This window comes from Asparagus officinalis, chromosome 4, assembly GCF_001876935.1.
Source record: "Asparagus officinalis chromosome 4, Aspof.V1, whole genome shotgun sequence".
NCBI classification, from domain to species: domain Eukaryota; kingdom Viridiplantae; phylum Streptophyta; class Magnoliopsida; order Asparagales; family Asparagaceae; genus Asparagus; species Asparagus officinalis.
Genome location: NC_033797.1, coordinates 141189356 through 141211256, shown reverse-complemented (window position 1 = coordinate 141211256; position 21901 = coordinate 141189356). Strand labels below are relative to the sequence as shown.

The 21901-nt window shown below is 39.5% G+C and overlaps 1 protein-coding gene across 2 annotated transcripts; it reads right to left on the bottom strand.

Moving 5' to 3' along the window:
• LOC109839580 (laccase-6-like) lies at window positions 2548-5936 on the bottom strand. 2 transcript variants are annotated; one of them, XM_020408068.1, is made up of 7 exons: window positions 5762-5936; window positions 4922-5073; window positions 4436-4680; window positions 4253-4354; window positions 4008-4034; window positions 2900-3841; window positions 2548-2724 (listed from the first exon to the last, which is right to left on the bottom strand). In XM_020408068.1, exons 1-7 carry the CDS (start codon window positions 5894-5896, stop codon window positions 2594-2596), a joined length of 1734 nt encoding a protein of 577 aa, XP_020263657.1. In that variant the 5' UTR covers window positions 5897-5936; the 3' UTR covers window positions 2548-2593. The 2 variants fall into 2 exon arrangements, with proteins under 2 accessions (XP_020263657.1, XP_020263658.1); XM_020408069.1 differs by lacking the exons at window positions 4253-4354; window positions 4922-5073; window positions 5762-5936 and having other exon boundaries at window positions 4008-4136; window positions 4436-4688.

Below are 21901 nucleotides of genomic sequence, written 5' to 3'. Positions count from 1 at the left end.
TACCCCCCATCTTGTTGCTTTCACCAACTTTTTCTTCCATACTCACAAACTTCAAATTGTAGAGAAAAAAAATTTAAACTTGATAAAATTTAGAAGTTACCCAAATGAACCCTAGAACGGATTCCAAATAGATCTCCTAACCACACGAGGAAAACAAAATCTTCAACGGCAACCCCAAACACTATCTCCACCGAAGCCTAGAACTCTAAGAACCAAGCTTCCATGACGAATCTTCCTCCACCTAATACCAAAACCCTAGATCTAAAATCTGAGCTCTGATACTAATTGTCACGCGCCTTTGCGGAAGTGTGCTCGCACACCGAACGAGTCCGTGAGTCACGGGAGAAGATTAACAAACCAAACTCGAGCACAATCCAAACAAATACGACAAACTAATCGTAAACATAGAGATATACGTGGTTCAACAAATTGCCTATGTCCACGGGGGGAGGATAGGGAGATTCTACTAAATCAAGGAGAGTACAAAGAGTTACAAATCTCTCAAACACTCAAACTAACCCAACTAAAAGATCTCTCAATTTGCTCACAAATTCTCCCTCTCAATATGCTCAGAACACTCTCTAATCTCTCCTTGGGAACCCTATAAAATCGTATTTCAATATATACCAAAACACAATCCCAAAGCAAATAGGAGACAATGTCTAAGGCCCAGCACGACACGTGGTCGACCGCGGCGGTCGATCAAAACCAAAGACAGAACCTAGGAAACATTACAGGGTCTCGTGGTCGACCGTCACAGTCGACCGCAACCAATCGACAGAAAGTCGACCGCGCTTGCCTCGCGGTCGACCGCTGGAGATCCAAACCTGTATTCTGTTTTTCTCTTCAATATATTTGCATGTATAAACTACTATTTAACCAAAGTTTTGAGTATAGATACAAATTTGATACCTTCCAATGTTATGCCAAAAAAAATGTATAAATTTATTACCTTTGTAACGTTATAGATGAATATATTAGTATGTCAATACCTTAGTATCAAGAAAGTGTCCTTTAAAAAATTTAGTTCGGATTATCAATTCTACTCTGTGAACCTAAAGTTATCGCCACTTGATTGGCTGGTTTATAACTCCAATTCCATTACTAGCCAGTTTTCTTTTATTTATTTATTTTATTTGTTTTCTTTTGGAGAACTAGCGGCAAGACTAAGCCCCATGCAGTCCTTTATAAGCTCTCTATGAAAAATACCTATAGGGTAGAAAACTCATAAAATGAAAAAAATATATAGAGTCCTCATGTAATACTTGCACCCTCAAAAAAAAAAAAAAAAAACCAATTTAAACAACAAATGCAAACTCATGAGATCATCTTATGCCATTACTAGTTATGTATAGCTCTTTGAGGCAAAAAGAACTCCTCAGTTTACATGCACATGGGGAACAAAAGTTGGTACACCAATTCTCGTTTTTGTTTCTTGTTTCCTTTACAAAATCAAAGTTAATTTTGTACTTTAGTTAGGTATATATTTGAAGTGATGTAAAGAGACCCTAGGAAATAATTTGTGTATAGTGCATAAAGAAGAGGCACGCGTACTTGAGAGCCCCAACATACCTATTGGTTTTAGGTCACCTACTCATTGTTGACGTTATTGTTGCAACACATAGAATAATTATGATTAAACACTAGAGATTTGGATTATATTCACCCCAATCAGACACTGGATGGATCGTATTTTATTAATTAAAATTGTTTTTGTCATTTCATGAATGGTATGATTTATCTTGAATATATAAAGAAATAGATATAGATAAGTATAATTTACGAGAGGTGGGATCCTCTTGGTTAATAGCTAAAAAACTAATATTTCCTCGAGCACCTAATGATTAATATATGCTAACGTAATCACTAAAATGTACTTACCCCATTTACTTTATTATCTATCTACAACTTTTGTTCTAGGTAGTTATTTTTAGTTTGTTTCTTTTGACATGAAGTCGTTGGAACCTTTTATGATTTAGATTCTGTTTTTCTTGATTTTTATTTTATGAAGGGAAACTAAAATGAGGTAACAAAATATTAGGAATTTCCTCCAAAGATAAACAAATCTATATATCAGAAAGATGCCAACTACAAAGGAGCCTTATACCAACTTGATAGTTAGTCGAACATGTATTAATTATTTTCTTAAATGATGGTCTGGATTTGAATTTAGAATGTATTAGATTTGATTTTGATCCACCGGTTTATTACTGAGCCAAATCTCAATACTAGTACAAATTAAATAGAGTTAACGAAGTCATGTTCACCAAAAATACTGTAAACTTGGCCTGCTCTCATTTTCACATCACAACCTGATGGTGAAATTGGAAGTAGAGAAAGGAAATGAGAAAAATGATGATTTTACTCAACAAGGGGTAAAGCAATGTGTATATTATTATGATTCACTTGAAATTACAATCAAATACATATCCTTGAAATTACAATGCAAATTCTTAAAGCCACACTGGGAGATCCACAACTCAAACTCAGAACAACTCAAATCCAAACCTCTCCCCTTCCTCTTTTTTTTTTTTTTTTCTTTCCAAACCTCTCCCCTTCCTCTTTTTTTTTTTTTTTTCCTTCTCTCGTTTACTTAGCACCTTGGCAAATCCGCAGGAGGATGAGGAAGAGTCTCCAAGGGCCCCACCCCGTTCTTCACAAGGAAAGCCATTGAGAATCCCCAACTTAGATGTATATCAAGGTGACAATGCATGAACCACACTCCTACGTCAATCAAAATCAATTAATTAATCAGCACAAGAACTAGTTATTAATTAAAAACTAGATAAACTATTATCGCACGTACGTGATGAGCTGACAACTCATTTTGCGAGAGAACTGTTTGTTCGTATTTATAACATGTGACCATCATGTCGTAAATATGATCATGGATATATACCTGGATTGTTGGCTGTGAATCTTATCGCTGCCCATCCACCGACCGGAACACCAATCGTGTTCAAGGACGGCGGATCGACCAAATTGAACTCCGCAGTGCTCGGATTATAGTTCCCCGTGCCGAATCCAACCACGTAAAAATTGAACCCGTGCAAATGCATCGGGTGGTTCTCCGTCGTGATCGTCCCGGTGTTCTGCATCACCAGCTGAACGGTCTCCCCGAACTCTAACTCCACCAACCTCGTCGAGTTCGTCGCCGCCGTGTTATTCGGGATATTGTTGGGCGCTCCGTAAACGAAGTTATAGAACTTCAGCGGCTTTTTTGGGAAGTCCGGCCTGAAAACCCCGGGGGTGTCGAAAAAGTACGCCTGCAGAATCGAAAGACTCGGGGTAACAAAACTTATGTTATTCATAGAGGCCCTAAATATCCCTCCGTTCGGAGCCGTGCACGTCTTGTTCGGGTTTCTTCGATTGCAAGGATCGATGTTGAGTCCAATCGTGAAGAACAAATTTGTATCGATTTTGAGCGGGAGAGAATTGGCGTTGAGACTACGAAGGCCGTCGAGGTGGGAATTATAGACGAGGTTGTTGTTGAACGCCGGCAACATCGCGAGCTCGGCCGCTTTGTTGAGACTGGCGCCGGAGTACTGGAAGTGGGCGACGGCGGAGATGTTCTGGAAGGTGATGTTCTGGGCGGTGACGTAGGGGCCCACGGCCATCTCGTAGTTCGCGATGGGCTGGTCGGCCTTTACGAGGACGTTGATGGTTTGACCGGGAGCGATCATGATGTGGTCCCTGGCGAAGGGCTTGGTGTACTCGGCGTCGGATTCAACGATGGTCATCTTGTGGCCGGCGATGGAGAAGTAGAGCTCTTGGTTCAGGCCGGCATTGATTAGGCGGAGGAGGTACGTCTTGCCCGGAATCACGTCGACCTTGTACACATCTGAAGACATAAAAATAGTTTGCATAGATTACACTCCTACATTCGTCTAATTAATACGGAGAAAAATGACGCAGTAAATCTCTTTTCTGTCAACTATACGAGTAGGATTCGATACTCTTAGTAATTTCTCATTAATCTGTGTTGGATCTGTTCATTTAGAAATTACCCGTGGCGGAGCAGTTGTAGCGAGGACCAGCGTGCCCGTTGATGAGATACGCATCAGTACGCGGAGCTCCTCCGCCGCTACGCAATACAGCTCTCTGAAGCTTCACCGCATCCTTAAAGAAGTACTCCTCTGCACGTAACATCGACGATCGATCAGTACATACATACATACACACACGCATATAAAAGTTCGTATCGGCTGGTAATTTACCAAACACGATGATCTGCTCCTCGTAAAGCGAGGACCAGCGTGCCCGTTGATGAGATACGCATCAGTACGCGGAGCTCCTCCGCCGCTACGCAATACAGCTCTCTGAAGCTTCACCGCATCCTTAAAGAAGTACTCCTCTGCACGTAACATCGACGATCGATCAGTACATACATACATACACACACGCATATAAAAGTTCGTATCGGCTGGTAATTTACCAAACACGATGATCTGCTCCTCGTAAGGGCGGGGAAAGGGGTAAGGGACTCCTTTCTTAGGGTAGATGACGATGGCCCCGTGCACGGTTGCCCGGAGCCACGACACGTGGGCGTGCCAGAAGAGCGTGCCTCGCTGCTCGACGATGGTGAACTCGTACGTGTATGTCTGTCCTGCCTGGATCGGACATTGGGTTACGTACACCGGCCCGTCAGCCCAGCAGGTCAGCCTCTGATATACTCCGTGCCTGCGCATAGATCATTCATTCTGAGTTTTCAACATTTACGGTATCCGCTGCTGGAAATAGAATTTCAATTCACGCTTATGTTCAAGAGTCTACTTGATTAATTTTCTGGTTTCGGGTTTTCGAATTGTAATTTATACGAACTTATTTTACTTGTTATTCTTGATATATAAGCGTTCCGACCATTAACTTGCTCTATGCTTTCTCAACTACTGTGAACCTGAGCAGAAATTTTTTTTATTACCAGTGGATCGTAGCATTTTGAGGAGTCTCGTTGGTGACTTTGACAATGACACGGTCGCCTTCGTTGGCGTAAACTACGGGCCCGGGCATCATGCCGTTGACGGTGACGATCTCCCTTGTTTTGCATATCTTTGTGATCTTTGTCCTTTGAATCTATAACAACGACAAACAAAAACAAAAGTAGTTACATTTCCATTGTTACGTAATGATGTAGAGTTGATAGACTTAAGAATGACCGGGCAAATTGACTAGAGCGAGCGAGCCAAATTGACTAGGTATAGAGCTTGATAGCTATCTAGTCCAATTTTTTTATGTAGGGTACAAAAGTCTTCATAACTAATTCATTATTTTGCAAATTATTGATATTGATGTCAAGCATTATTATTTTTTTTTCCTTTTGAAAAGTTTCTTAAAGAAAAAATAGTTATTTTTTAAGGGAAATGTACATTAACTCTACTTCATTAGAGAAAGAGTTAATACATACATGCCGATGTACTACACCTAAGCTTTTCGGTTACCACTTAGACGACCCATATAGAAACAGAGATATTTCTTCATTATTTTGTAGCAGTGAAGATGATGTGTGTTTAACAACTATAGAAGTTATACATAAACTCTTTGCCGAGGAATTGAAATATCAGGATTGCTCCGTAACATATTGACGTTACATGATGTCCATGTGACATATACAGATGTCAAGGATAATTCTGTCTTCAGTTCAAGGGGTCAAGTTAGTACATGCTAGAAAATTTATGGATAATAATTAAGTACCGTCCAACATAATATACTACAATGCCAATATATGCAACTAACTCTTAAAATAATAGGAAAACATCTATACCTTGAAGTCATAGTATCTTGTTGAGCCCCCGGATGGCCAGTACTTGTGCAAGGGATGAGCCAAGCAATGTGAAGCTTGATAGGCAAGCAAGAGGCCTAACAAGATACCAACAAACTTAGAAGAGTACATCCCCATATATCTCTCTCAAAATCTCTTAGTACTAATTGAGGTATTGCAAGAGGTTAGGGGGTTCAAAATGCCCTTTATAAAGAGAGAGAACAGGCTCAAGGATTTGACCAGCCCACAACAAAAATGGTTAAGTAGGTGGGGCAGGTTCTAATCATTTTCCTAACACGGACTCGTTATCATATTTTAGGCATGTAATTGAGGACAATTGTGTTGCTCAGAAATTTTCAAAGTGTTTTCTTTAGGGCCCCTATCAATTCTCTGTTCCCTAATTAACATGGAACTATTTAAGAAGGTGAAATATGTCAGGACCAAATCCCTCCATTGACCCGATCGCATCATTTTTGGGTCACCTGCCCTGTTAGAAATTAGGGTCCCGACTCAACTGCTCTACTTCATGCTTTCTTTGAGGCAAGGAAAAATGTTTGCCTACGTATATCACAATTGTGGAGTTTTCAGAAGGATTGGAGGATTTCCGATATCGACCGCGATCGATAGAAATAGTCAGGTTGTGCAGTGATGGTAACCTTCTGGTTATTTTAGAGGGAATGAAATGAAATATCTTTAATGGACAAATAATTAAGTGGTTGCACTACAAATCATCTACAACTTAGCCAAACTCGAGGCATTCTGGTTTCAAACTTCTAAACGGTAATCATCTTATATGTATTCTGCTAGGGTTTTTCTAACCCCTTTTGCGATTTGGAAATAGAGATGAGAGAGGGAAGAGAGGAAAAACAAACCACATAACACACAGAATTTACGTGGTTCACTTCTCGATGACGGAAGCTACGTCCACGGCCGCAGCAGGTAAAATTCCACTATGTTCTGAATAGTTTACAAGCTGTGCCATAATCATCCTTTTATAGCTAGGGTATTAGTGTGACTTAAAATTACATGTATACCCTTGGGAGACTAACTGGTCTTCACCAGGTCAAATTGACTACTATCGATCCACGCAGTTGGGGTTCTGACGAATCGATCACTTAAGCGAATTGGGCCGGGTCTGAAAATTAGTCTCCACATAACCTAACAATCTACCACTTGGAGACTAACTTTCCCATAGTATGCTCCTGAAAAGCTTCAACATCTTGAGTCTTTATTACCTTTCCCTGCGGCGACGGCCTCCCATATTATCAAGCAATGAGGCCAACTGAAGTTGAACACAACTTTAGTTTCTCCATAGTGATAGTCTTCGTAAGTATATGTCAGCCAGGCTCTTACTTCCTTGGATCTTCACAAGCTCCAGCACGTCATCATCTAAGGCTGACCTTATGAAGTGATAATGAACCTGTATGTGCTTAGTCTTAACACGAAAAGCTGGGTTCTTTACCAAATGAATAGCGTTCTGGCTATCACAGTGCAAGACACTCTTCTCATTTTTCTGTCCCAACTCCTCCAAGAAACCCTGCAACCATATCATCTCCTTGCTTGCCTCTGTCACAGCAACATATTCTATCTTTGTAGTTGATAAAGCAACGATCTTCTGTAACTGAGAGACCCAACTGATGGCAGTAGTACCCAATGTGAACACATACCCCGTAATGCTCCTCCTCTGATCTATCTCACCAGCAAAGTCTGCATCAATAAATCCCTACAGACCTAACTTGCCTCTCTTGAAGCATAAACAATTCTCTATAGTACCACACATGTATCTTAGAATCCACTTCATTGTTTCCCAATGCTGTTCTCCTAGATCTGACATGAATCTACCCACAGCTCCCACTGCATGGGCAATGTCAGGCCTCGTACACACCATGGCGTACATAAGACTTCCAATGGTTGAAGCATATGGAATCTTTACTATGTAGTCTTTCTCCTCATCAGTCATTGGACACTGCTCCCTAGTCAACCTGAAATGGCTAGCCAAAGGTATGCTAACAGTCTTAGCATCACTCATCCCAAATCTCTCAAGCACCCGTCTAATGTACTCGGCCTGAGATAGCCGCAGTGTGCCCAAAAGCCTGTCTCTGCTAATCTTCATCCCCAAAATCTACTTTGCTGCACCTAAGTCCTTCATGTCAAACTCACTTGACATATGCTTCTTCAACTTCTTGATCTCACCCATATCTAAACCAGCAACTAGCATGTCATCGACATATAGCAGCAAGATAACATAGCTGATATCAAACCTCTTGAAGAAACAAAAATGATCAGCATTGCACATGGAGTATCCATTCCTCTGCATGAACCCATCAAACTTCTTGTACCATTACCTTGGAGCTTGTTTCAGACCATACAAGCTCTTTTTTAATCTGCACACCATCTTCTCTTTGCCTTTCTGAGTGAACCCCTCTGGCTGCTGCATATATATCTCTTCCTCTAAGTTACCATGGAGGAAAGCTGTCTTCACATCTAACTGTTTGAGATGTAGATCCTCAGCTGCAACAATGCTCAGAACCGATCCGATAGTAGTCAATTTGACTACATGAGAGAAGATTTCCGTGTAGTCAACTCCTTCTTTCTGCTGAAACCCTTTGACTACCAATCTTGCCTTGTATCTCTTAGAACCATCATGCTCCTCCTTAATTCTGTACACCCATTTGCTACTCAAGGCTTTCTTTCCCACTGGCAAGTTCGCAAGCTCCCAAGTCTTGTTAGTGTTCAAGGACTTCATCTCATCTTTCATAGCGAGCTCCTACTTGCTCGCATCACCCACTCGACATGCCTCATCATAGCTTTCTGGCTCTCCACTGTCACTCAACAATAAGTAGTTCAAATGAGACCTGGGTTGTAATGATGGATACTTCGAATTTGACTTGGGTACTCTTGCTGTTCGCCTCAACTCTCTGATGGATGGACCAGGCTCTGCATCTGTCCTCTCTGAAGTTGTCTCCTCTATCATCTCTTCTTCCACTTCTTCTGTTCCTTCCTCATCAGAACTAGCCTCAAAGTTGCTCCCATCTGGAATATCATCCGGCTCGAAGTATGTAGGCTCAGACAACACCGAACTAGTGGACTAAACAACAACATGATCTTCGTAGAGGACTGCTTCATTGAAGACAACATCCCTCTTTCTGATGACTTTCTTGTTCTCCTCATCCCAGAACTTATAACCAAATTCATCACCACTATAGCTAATAAAATAACATTTCAAAGATTTAGAATCAAGTTTGTTTCAACATGATCACTGAAATGAATATATGAAACACAACCAAAGACTCTTAGATGAGAAATATTTACCTGCTTTCCACTCCATACTTCTTCAGGTATTCTGTGCTCCAAAGGCACTGATGGTCCCCGGTTGATCAGGTAGGCAGCTGTGTTAACTATTTCTATACAAAACTGCTTTGCAAGACCTACTTGTAGACTCATGCTTTTGGCTCTCTCAGTCAGCGTCCTGTTCATCCGTTTAGCTATGCCATTCTGCTGTGGAGTACCTGGTACTGTCCACTCCAATCTGATGCCACTATCATAACAGAACTTCTTGAACTCTGAATATTCATATTCACCACCATTATATGATCGAAGCTTCTTGATCTTCAAACATGTTTCATTTTCTACCATAGCCTTCCACCTTTTAAAGACTTCGAACACTTCTGATTTGTGTTTTATGAAATAGACCCAAGTATTCCTCGAGTGATCATTTATGAATATCACAAAATATAACCTTCCACCAGTAGACTGGACTGATGCTGGACCCCACACATCAGTGTGAACTAGCTCAAGCTTCTCTTCCTTCAGAGTTATGCCAACTCTTTTGAAGCTTATTCTCTTCTGTTTCCCAAAGATGCAGCTCTCACATAAGTCAAGCCCAGTCGACCTCATACTTGGTAACTTCCCATTTGACTGCATAACCTTCAGCCATTTGCTGCTCATGTGACCAAGCCTTTGGTGCCACAAATTTAGATCTTCTTTGCTCTCAACCACTGCAATGGATCCACATACATCTGTCGTCATATAAAGATACCCACTCTTCGTGCCACGAGTAATAATCATAGACCCCTTGGTAACCTTTTTTTTGGTCAATGAAAAGAATTTTATTCATAACCAAAATTGAGAATATGTTACATGTATCTATCAAAATCTAGTTAAGAGAACTGGAACTCAAAATCTCAAGTGAGAACTAACAACAATGCATTTACAATGCCTGAATTCTCTCTTTTATGTGAATAGGAAAATTGTCATTCAAAATTTTGGAGAAGATGGAGATCCTTATAGCTCGAAAAATCTCCTCAGGTTGCCGAGCTTTACTTTGAAATATTCTAAAATTCCTCTCTTGCCAAATCTAATATATAGAGACTGTAAGTGCCACCCCTTGGTAACCTTCCATGTATCACATGCGAAGGTTGATACATATCCCTCTTTTGCTAGCTGTACTATGGAGATCAGATTCTTCCTCATGCTTGGAACATGTCTCACATCATTCAGCTTCTATACAAACCCATTGAGGTTGATCTGCACCACTCCCTTTCTAACTACATCACACGCCTGATCATCATCAATGTAGACTTTTCCTAGATTTTCTGGAACATAGTTATCAAATAGATCTCTATTTGAGGTAGTTCTCAAATAGATCTCTATTTGAGGTAGCATGAAAAGATGCTCCCGAATCCGACACCCACGGTTCTGTTTTTCTCTCCAATGAGCAGATGAGGGCATCATCTCATTCTCCTGAGGTGACGTTCGCTTTAGTCTTGCTCTCCTTTACCTTTCTTGGGTTCTCTGCACTGATTCTTATAGTGCCCATACTTACCACAGTTCCAACAATCAATGTCTTTCTTGCTTCTACGATTTCTAGACTTTGACCTGTCGTTCCTTGAATTAGGTCTCTCACGGCTATTCCCTTTATCCCTGTTTCTATTTCTGCCTCTGCTCTCAACACTCAGTGCCGACCCTGAACTAGAAACTCCTTCCTCATACCTTCTAATCTCCTCAGTCATAACCATGTCAACAACCTATAAAAACTTTAGTTTTGATTTTCCAAAAGATCCACTAATCGAAATAACGGTGCCCTTCCAACTATCAGGCAACTGACCAAGTATTAAGAGGGCTTGAATTTCATCATCTAATTTAATGTTAATGGGGTTTAACTGATCCGTGATCTCATTAAACTCGTTCAAGTGATATTTGAATTTTTTTTATTCTTAGACATCCTCAAATTAAATAACTTCTTTATGAGATGTACCTTATTCGCTGCAGATGGTTGTTCATACATACTGGATAAAGCAGCCATGAGATCCGCCGTTGAGTTCTGATTCTTGATGTTAAAGGCTACAGATCTGGATAAGGTCAACCTGATTGCTCCAAGGGCCTTCAGATCTAACAACTTCCACTCTACATCCTTCGTATCCTCCAGCTTCTCTCGTAACAACAAATACAAATCCTTCTGATAGAGGTAGTTCTCCATCTGCATCTTCCAGTACCCAAAGTTTGTCCCATCAAACTTTTTGATCTTCGACGTCTCCTTCTTGGATCCCATATCTAACCTCAAATCGCCTATGCCGAACCTAGCAGTTCTGATACCACTTGTTAGGGTTTTTCTAACCCCTGTTGCGATTTGGAAATAGAGATGAGAGATGGAAGAGAGGAAAAACAAATCACAGAACACACAGAATTTACGTGGTTTACTTCTCGATGAGAGAAGCTACGTCCACGGCCGCCACAGGTAAAATTCCACTATATTCTAAATAGTTTACAAGCTGTGCCCTAATCACCCTTTTATAGCTAGGGTATTAATGCGACTTAAAATTACATGTATACCCTTGGGAGACTAACTGGTCTTCACCAGGTCAAATTGACTACTATCGATCCGCACAGTTAGGGTTCTGACGAATCGATCACTTAAGCGAATTGGGTTGGGTCTGAAAATTAGGCTCCACATAACCTAACATATTCTACATTTCATCAAAACAAGAAAAACCTTGAGCACAGATTAGGAAAAGAGAGAATGAGAATGTCAGAGAAAACAAACTACATACATACATTTAACAATGTTTGACTATCAATTTGATTCCTTATGTCCTTAGAATGTAGTAGAAATAAGAACGTTATGATGGTCTTGTGTGTATACACTAAAGATATAATAAAAAATAAATGCATCAATAGTAGATTATATGTTGCTCCTTTTGAAGATAAAATGAGATAGAATCGACTAATGTGGTTTGGACACGTACAATGGAGACCTCTTAGTGTACCGGTGAGGAAAAGCGATAATATTATAAACAGATCTAGAGATAGACCTAAGAGAACTTGGTTAGAAGTAATTAATAAGGATATATTACTAATGATTCTTAAAATAGAAGATGACCCATAATAGAAAGAAAAGAAAGAGTATGATCCATGTGGCCGGCCCCAAACATCTGGGATAGAAACTTTTTTGTTATTGTTATATGTCCTTGGAGCATAACCATACTATGATGCAAGTAATAATCAATGAATATTACAGTCAATTTCTCATAGTCTAATCTCACATCTCTTTGTTCTCTATTAATTGTTCTTTGTTTTAGATATAACTTCAACAGGCGACTAGCCATAGGATTTCAGTCTAAATGGGCAAATTGCGAAAATACTCACACCTTACAAACAACAAATTAATTCATTTTCACCCTGGAAGCACTGATCATGGAGACCCTCATTACAGAGGGCCGGAGTTTTACGTGGATTTAATTCTAGATTCCGGTGCCATATATTCTTCGTGTAAATCAAGCTCCAAAAACAGCACCGCCCTTCTCTTTTATAATAAAATATGCATGGTTAGATAGGCTATTGACTTTTTACCAGACAAACAACAGGTAAGCGTTTGTGGCAAACTTAGGTCCACCGGAGTAGTTATTTTTTGTCATTTTGACATTTCGTCATGGTTTTGGAGTCTAGCTTTTGTGATGTTCCGTTATTCTTTTATGTAACCAAACGGGGACGACCATTCTCAAGTTGTTAACCAACATGGAATTGTAATATGCTAACTATTTTTCTAAAGCAAGGAAATTAAATTTTCTAGTTTAATTTGGTCGTAGAAGTTTGGTATTGTTGATTGTTAGAATAAACAATATTGGTTCAGGATTTGTATACCGGTATACGTAAGACTTTAAAGATAAAAAAAAACAGAACTATATATGGAAGGTCTACAACGCAGCTATTTTTGAACCCTCGTCTACGTTGCTCTAGGCTGGTAGAATTTGAGATGGATGAACGACTTTAAAGTTATATATTGTTTGATTCAAATATAAAAATTCATTGTGTCACCGATACACATATCTGAACCATTTTAAAGTATTTGAGGAAAATATTAAATCTAATGAACGGTCTTTCAGGCAACGATATACGTATTATCCGTCTCCATCCACACACTAGTATATTGGCACGTGTAAATGCATGTGTATGTAATCTTCAATTTGTAGCCAAACTATTTCATTAGAAATCAAACATAATGAAGTAATTAAGTAGATATCACTAGCTGGTCCTTTCGTTGGTGTGATGCTAATGTGACATTCATCTAGCATCTCACTCAAAACTACCATTTCATCAAAAATAAAAAAATAATTACGTCATTAAAGGGATACCACTACAGATGAGTATCAAAGTGGCTTGAATGGAATGGATCAAACTTTGGTGATTCTGTGCCGCTCTAGAATACCTTTAGATTGATTTGATTTAAATTTTTTTAACATGAAGCAACTGCTTCTCTTAAATCCATAATCATTTTAACTTAATGCGGAAGCAAGAAACCTCAGAATCTACTAATGAATGTTCTTTGAATCCAAAAAGAACACCCGAATCCATGAAAGGACAACCTCGAATACACAAAGTAATATAAAAGAAGAATTTTATTGAAGAAAAATTATGCCTTTAAGGCTTACACTTCTCCGTGTAAATTGGACACAAGCAAGATCTCTAGTAGGACTCAGACTTTATGTAAAACAAAAATAACAAAACTAACCTTAAAAAACTCCCTATGATTGAGGAAACAAATCAGTCAAATTTAGATCGAATTAGATTTATTTTCTGATCAAAATATTCTCCTAAAGAATTACTCAAACTAATAAAAAGTGACAAAAGTCTAATATCCCTCAATACAGAGGGAATTTCACAAAGCAGATGGTAGCAAACCAAACAGTAGTTGGTTTGGTTGGCTCTGTCTCAAAAAAATACGTGATTTACAAACATTATTTAACAAAGTTTGATGCACAATTTGAGAGATACGACCTGTTTGTAAGCCTATTTTTTGCTGGGCCCCCATCCGCGTTTTGACGATCCATTTTCTCTATAAATGCATCCACAATGCACTCTACATCAATCTTTCATGCTTGAAAAGAGCTCGACCCCAAGCTTATATTGCATGAATAGTTGTTCCTTCTGCCAGGTAATGCTCAAACAAATCTGTAGCAATGAAACTAGGGGACAAGGCCAAGTCTTCAAGAAGGTTGATGACATAAGCATCGTCGTTAATCTTCTTTAGTATCATGCACGATTCATGCTTCTTATTCTTCAGCTTCATGTTAGTTCCGACCGTAAAACGCTCTTTTTACAGAAGCATCAATCACCATGTCTCCTTCCTCAAACATCTTTTCCCTTTTGTGTTGATCAACATTCCCGCAATTAGTGACAGTTAGGTAACTTAAAAAAAACTCTCATTGACCATAATAAAATCCACCATTAACTTAACACTATTAAACATGTAATAATTCAAACAAAAGCTTTCTTTCTCACCTTTTTTTATGTTTACTCTAAATAAAAAAATTAAAAACAATTTGCTTAAGACATCCACTTATAGATTGCTTCTCTTTTCTTAGGGTTACATTTGCATATAGTTAGTATGAATCATCAAAGTGATATTGAGCATTTTAATTTGTGCACCCACTTAAAAATATTTTTAAGGGCAAAACCCAAATCAAGATAGCGTGAGGAACTTCATGTCACAATCCCGGGGGTCCAACTGTTGTTTAAACCTTAGGATTACAGGACACATCACAATTAGTCTTCATATTTCAATTATCAATTTCAGAAAAGTATTCCAATATTCAACTTCTTATTTTCAAAATGAAATATTTATCAGGTCCAAGGCTCAAGATTTTTCTTCTATAATTCATAAAGTTGCTAGTACTCCAAAATTTATCCATAGTAAGATTTGTACATCTTGAACGTGTCTGCACTCCATAGTACATCTTAAAACATCTACTCATCACAAGGAAATGCATAAGTAAACTATTACATATCACTTACACATATCAAAAATCAAGGCTTCACTCTAATGCATTGTTTAACAAAAGCTCCACTTCCAAAAGCTTGACCTTCAGACATACACGGTCTATTCTTAACCTCTTCTAAATAAAGATACTAATGAATGGGATGAGTACAACGACTCAGTAAGTAATTGTTGGGCGCAGAGTCACGCCCTCACGTCGCAGAAGCGAAATGTCCTGAGAGAGAGCCCTGACTTTTGTTTTTACAAAAGCACAAGTCAACCTCTATATTCTTGTTTCTCAAAGGAAACTAGAATAGATAGTGAAATTCTTGTTTCTCAAAGGAAACTAGAATTGAAAGTGAAATATTTCAACAAAGTAAAATATACATTCTTCCTATCATCAGTTCTAAGACCGAAATGTCGAGGGAACCTACAAGCAATGACAAACTCACTGTTAAGATAATACAGACACTAGATTTACGTGGTTCGGCAAACTTGCCTACGTCCACGGGAGGGAGGTTTCACTATGAGGAGAATACCAAACTTATTACAAGTTCTCTCTCAACTCACTCTCTCTTTTCTTTCAAACTTCACTTAAACCCACACAAGATTTTCCCCACCACTTTATCTCTTCTCACTACCTCTCCTATTTATATAAGAAGTGGAGGTGGGTGTGGAACCGACTAGAGGAAGAGTAGGGGGAGGTAGAGGTATGGGAGAGGCAAGAGGTATGGGAGAGGCATAGGGGCATGGGGGACACTCACTGTCTTGTGTCCCTCCCTCACGTTCACAATTCTCCACCTCGTACAACATTTGATAAACCTTAAATTTTGGACGAACACTAGAAGAATACCGTGAACGCCAAACCAGGCAAATCCCAGACCAAACCAACTGCACCATTATACCATGCTTGCTTACGTACCCTCTGACCGGGATAAAGCTAATCGTAGTTCTGCTACTATTGTCCAACATAGTCTCCACCACATCTCCGTCACCGCCCCGCAGGGCCATGCCCTCTTGGGCAAATCAACACGGGCTAATATGAAGCATGTCCAAGCAATGTTAGAACTTGCTGCCTGTCACCACCTTAATTAACATGTCCGCGGGATTCTCATTCGTATGCACCTTCATAAGAGAAATATCGCCTTCTTCTATGACATCCCGCACAAAATCATATTTAACGTCGATATGCTTGGTACGAGCATGGTGAACTTGATTCTTGGTCAAATGAATCGCACTTTGACTATCGCACCACAAGTTTATGCTATCCTGCTCAATCCCCAAATTGTCTAACAGACCCCACAACCACAATGCTTCATTCACTCCCTTTGCCATGGCCATGTACTCAGCCTCTGTAGTAGAAAGTGCCACTGTAGCCTTGTGATCCCCTAGGGTTCACACAAAGCTACAGTCCCAGGTGAAACCCGGATTGTTAAACTTGCCAAGCACCAAACACCATGCTACGGCATGTTTCACCATCACATTCATTATCTCTCTAGTGGAAATAATAATTAAATGAAGGTACAGACAGGTAAAACTAGAAATAGAACAACACAGAATATACACAGAAGAAGCATAAGAAATATTAATAATGAGCCCAACTGGAATGAAATAGATATATCTCTGAGTCTAAACTAAATCTCAAATACAATGAGTCAAATAAACAAAGTCTCACAATAGCTCTCACTCTATGAAATGAAATACCAATCTAGAGTCTAAAAATAATCAACTACATGTGGAGTTCTGTAATAACTACAAAATATAATAATAGCTAAACAGACAACTAAAATATCCCATCAACCTGCGACTCTCCGTGCGTCGGACTCGTTACCTGAAAAGGGAGGGAAACAATGAGCGTCAAAGCGCTAGCGAGATCATCACTACCTCTCCCTAGGAAAAGGGGTAGGAGTATATAAGAAAATAGAGTCAGTACATACATATATCAAATCATTCATATAACCCTCTATCAATAAAAAACAAATAATCAATGATAAATACCCTAATCCCCAACATAAAGAATAATCATCTCATCTCGAACTACGTCTGAGTAGCCTTGATACGAGTCACCGTGCGAGCACCCTTTGGTCGCGGAATTACCAAAATGTGGGTTGAGAAGAAGACAATTAAAACACAAGAATAATTTAGTATGGCGAAGAAAAATACCTTCTCTAGATTATGAAGAATCAATTATTACAAATCTCTCCCTTACAATCTTACTAGAATCGAGAACAACCTTTCAATCATCTCTAAACCCTAATACAATGATTAGAATCTCTCTTAATTCCCTCTTGATTTAAGATCTCAAAGATGATGTTTAGAAACCGTAAACAACCCTTTATATAGATGTACAAGCGTGGATGTCAATCTGCTAAATAACCAAGCCCAACCCAAACAGGAAAACGCGTAAATAGAGTCCTTAACGAATCTGGAAAGCTCTAATGAGTCGATTCATGAACAGTTATGAGTCGACTCATGACCTCATATGAGTCGACTCATAACTGATGAGTCGACTGGTCAGAAACTTTTTGCTAACAGGGCTTGAGTTCTTGAGTCAACTCATGACAGGTATGAGTCGACTCAACCTGATGAGTCGATTCATGTACATGTATGAGTCGACTCACAGGCTGAAATCTGGATTCTTCGAATCTGCTGCTCGTCGTCTCATTCCACGCTTCTACTTGCGTTCCACTATACTATTTTACACCCCTATTCTCATGCTATCATGAGAATCATCTATCCTCAAGCTTCCATGAGGATCGCTAAGCTCCCGAAGAGAAGATACATCTGTATCATGGGTCTCATCTTTAAGAACTTGAAGTCCCGTTCAAGTTAGAACTTTTGCTGAGGACACTCTCAAGCTCCTCCATCTTTTCTGCACCATCTGGCCCTGCTAGGAACCTAGTCTCGACGTCCGATTGAAAACAACTCATTCGTCCCGCGTCTCATCGTAGTCACCGTTAGCTCTAAGTTGCAATCCTTTGTCGATGGCTTTTCTGGAAGTCTAATGCACAGCGAGACAAACTTCTTGTTTGCATTCATTAGTCTCTTCACTCGCGTCATCGTCCCCAAACTTGCCTCCCTCGGAAGAGATGCCGAACGAAATATGAACTTTTCACCATCCTTAGTGAAGGTGTACTTCTGAGCCCGCCTCTTGTAGATCGTATATCTATCCCATAAGTACAGATTACCCAGTATAATCTGACAAACATCCAATAGAACAATGTTGCACGTGACCTCGTCAATATACGACTCGTGGAGCGCAAATCTGACAGTATATTGATCAACTACACTCAGTTTCTCCTCCTTCTGAATCCACCCCAATGGATAGGGCTTTGGATGCTTGACCGTCTTCAGACACAGTTTCTGAACCAATGTCTCGGATATCAAATTCTTCTCACTGCCCGAATCAATAATGACATCAACCAAACTGGTCTTCACTTGCAACTTAAGAACAAAGAGTTGCTCTCTCGGGTCATCGTCCTCTTTCGTGGTCTGCTTCCCCGCCATAAGGTTGAGACTGCTGTTGGGCTCTATCATCCCCGAGACTTCTTTCGGACCTTGAGCTATCATGTATGCCTTTTTCTCCTCTTTCTTCTTTAACCCTCTTAGCTTGAGATGATGATACTTCTCCCAGCACCGATCAGATGATGATACTTCTCCCAACACCGATCAGCTATATGCCTTTTTCTCTTAGTGACTACAAATCAGCCCTGCTTTCTCTTAGTGACTACAAATCGGCCCTGCTTTCTTTGGATCACCCTTCTTCTTCTCTTTCTTAGATTGAGAACCACTAGACTCGCCTCCCATCTGTTTGGAGTCTCCCTTAGCCTCATTGCCCTTCTTTTGCTTGCCATCGAGGGCAATAGCCTTCACGCTCGCCTCTGCAATTAATTCTACCGTGAATAGCTTCATCTCCTTTCGGATGTAATCGCTCAATCCCGCCATATACTTCATAAACACAGAATATTCCTCTGTCGCAATGTTGAGGACCATCGCCTACTGCTAGAACTCCGTGGTGTATTCTTGAATGATTTGATTGACCCTTTGGAAAAAGCCGTACCACTTGTACCAACACTCTTCAAGGAATCCCATCGGGTAGAACTGCTTCCTCAGTAACTCCTTGAACTTGTTCCACGACACCGCCTTCTTCTCCTGCTTGCAGTAGGATTTTCACCACGTCAACGCGTGCCCTGAAAGCTTCAAAGTCGAGAACACAATCTTTTCTTTTGACGAATAGCCATAAAGAGTAAAGTACGTCTCCATCTACTCAATCCAGTCATCAAGCCTCTCAACGTCGACACTCCCATCATAAACAGGAATCTCTACTTCGAAGTCAATCTTCAGGTTCTGATAAGAATTCTTACCCCCTTGATGCAATGCAGCCTTAACGGTCTCCTCCTCCTCGTCGGAATCTGAATATACTCTCTCTACATCGGACTCAACAATTTTCTTTGAAGAAGATTCACCTTGTTTGCCACCTCTATGGATAAGACTGACGAGTTGTGTATGAGTCGAACCTATCGTCTCGATCTGCTTCTCCAATGCATCAATCCTCGCTGAATTGTCTCCTGCAGCCATCTTCTCCTTTCTTATCTTCTGGATTTCCTCCAAAGAAATAAGGATCTCGCCAAGTTTCTTGTACTGACCTAGGCAGTTTGAGCCACGCCCCCAGCGACAATATGATTTCAAAGAAGACCAGGTGGTGGCGACTCTCAAAACTCTACTCAAGAGTGGGCGAATTAAGTTGCCAGAAGCCGCCAAGCCTGAGGAGGCGGACAAAACCGGTGATCCAAGTTACTGTGCATATCCAAGATATATGAGCTAGGATAAGCAATGTAAACAATGAGATATATCCTATATGATGAAATATATATATATGCAAGGATATATAAACTAACACAAGGGGTAAACAATGTGAACTAGATAGTGGATCATATGAATAATGAGCTAATGACAATGGCGACAAGAAATATAAACACAAGTATAAATAAACGCCAAAGCACACTCAAACACAAGATATGATCACGGAGTTCGGACCTTCCGTCCTACGTCTCCGCTCCCCACTCCCGGGGAGAAATCCACTATCACAACCGGGTTTTCTACATTCACCCGAATAACGTTTACATCTCACACTCGGTTTTCTAGCTAAGCGAAAACTTTACAATCGACACTCTTGCAATCACACTCTACACCCTCACAAGTGTTGGACCTAGCCGTGTCTCCCTCAAGTGCTCGGTTACAACCTCTCCCTAGGCTCGTCAACCGACGCCACTCCTCTTGGAACGATCCCCGACTCTCACCACACACTCCTCTCGGTGTACAAGTGTATTACAAAGTGAATCTCATAATTAGGCTCAATAAATGCTTGTTCTCTAATATGGATGAGAACACAATGAAAGCTCACACTCCATGTTACAACTCTCACAACCCCAAATATATTATGAATGCAAATACAATAAGCTCAAGTGGGTGTGTGCAACAATGAGTGAAATCAAAATCAAACTAAACTCAATTAAAATCTAGCATATAGAAATTATAGAAAAAATAATAAAAAGCTAGAAATGAGTTTAGAGATTCTTCTCTGAATAACAAGATTGAGAGATAGAGATTGAAGCCCAAACAAGAAGATGATCTCCTCCACTTGTGAAAATCAAAACAACTTTAAACCAAACTCAAATTAACCATAAACCCTTGTTAAAAACTTTTTTAAACTTGTTTAAAACACTCTCATGGTTGCTGAAATAGAAGGGGGTTTAGGGGTTTATATAGGAAGAGAAACCAACAGCCAAAACCCCAAACAAAACAACAAAAATCCCAAAAAAACAGGAAACAGATTCTGTACCCAATATGACCGTTGGGAGTTCGGCGGTCGACCGAAAATATTCGCGGTCGATCGCGACCCAGATCTCAGACTGAGAAAACAAGCAGGAACTTCGTTGGTCGACCGGTACGGTCGACCGATGGAAATTTCGAGCTCTCAGTCGACCACGGCGATCGACCGACAAACTCTCTGCTGCCCACTGATGAATAATCACATGAGCGGTCGACATGTGCGGTCGACCGAAATCTGATACTACAGAAAAACAGTTTTTAAAAGCTGATTTTTGAGACTTTGGAAAATTATTAAAAATAACAAATAAAGTCCAAAAATAATAAAACTTTGAGAAATATATATAAACATGTAAATGAACATGTTACAAAAAGAATTTTCCAAATTGCATTTCTCATTTGTAAAAAATCATCATTTTGCAAAATAGTCCAAAACACGAAAATGTAAACATATGAATTTTGACATTTAGGCTAAACCATGTTTTGAAACTTTGCACAATGATTTTGTAGACTTAATAAAATATGTATATGTTTATTTATAAGTCCAAAAACTAAGAATATAGTATTTTTATAAATACAATAGAAAATGAAACCATTTTGCTTTCACAAATACTCATATGTTTCATATCTAAGTAGTTAAACCAAATCACAATAATAAATATGAAATATATAATTTAATATTTGTAAACATGAAAACCAAAAACCATGCATGTATATATATAACTATATATATATACAAAGAAACCAATAAATGTGTGTGTATAGATAATTGAGCTTAACGTACTAACACTCATAATATAAAACCTATACTAAGTATACCCAAGCTAGATCTTGATCTTCAATAAGCTCTTCTTGGTAATCTTACGGATGAAGCTTTAACTTGGATCTTCAACTTGAATTTGCATAAGCTTCACCGACATTCTGCCAACCTCCTTTGGATATGATCGTTAAAGCTCTATTCCATCCATCCTCCAACATATTGTTTGCCTAGAATAAATATAAAACACAAACACTAGACAAACAATATTAGATATAAATGTTTGTAAATCATCATCAAAACA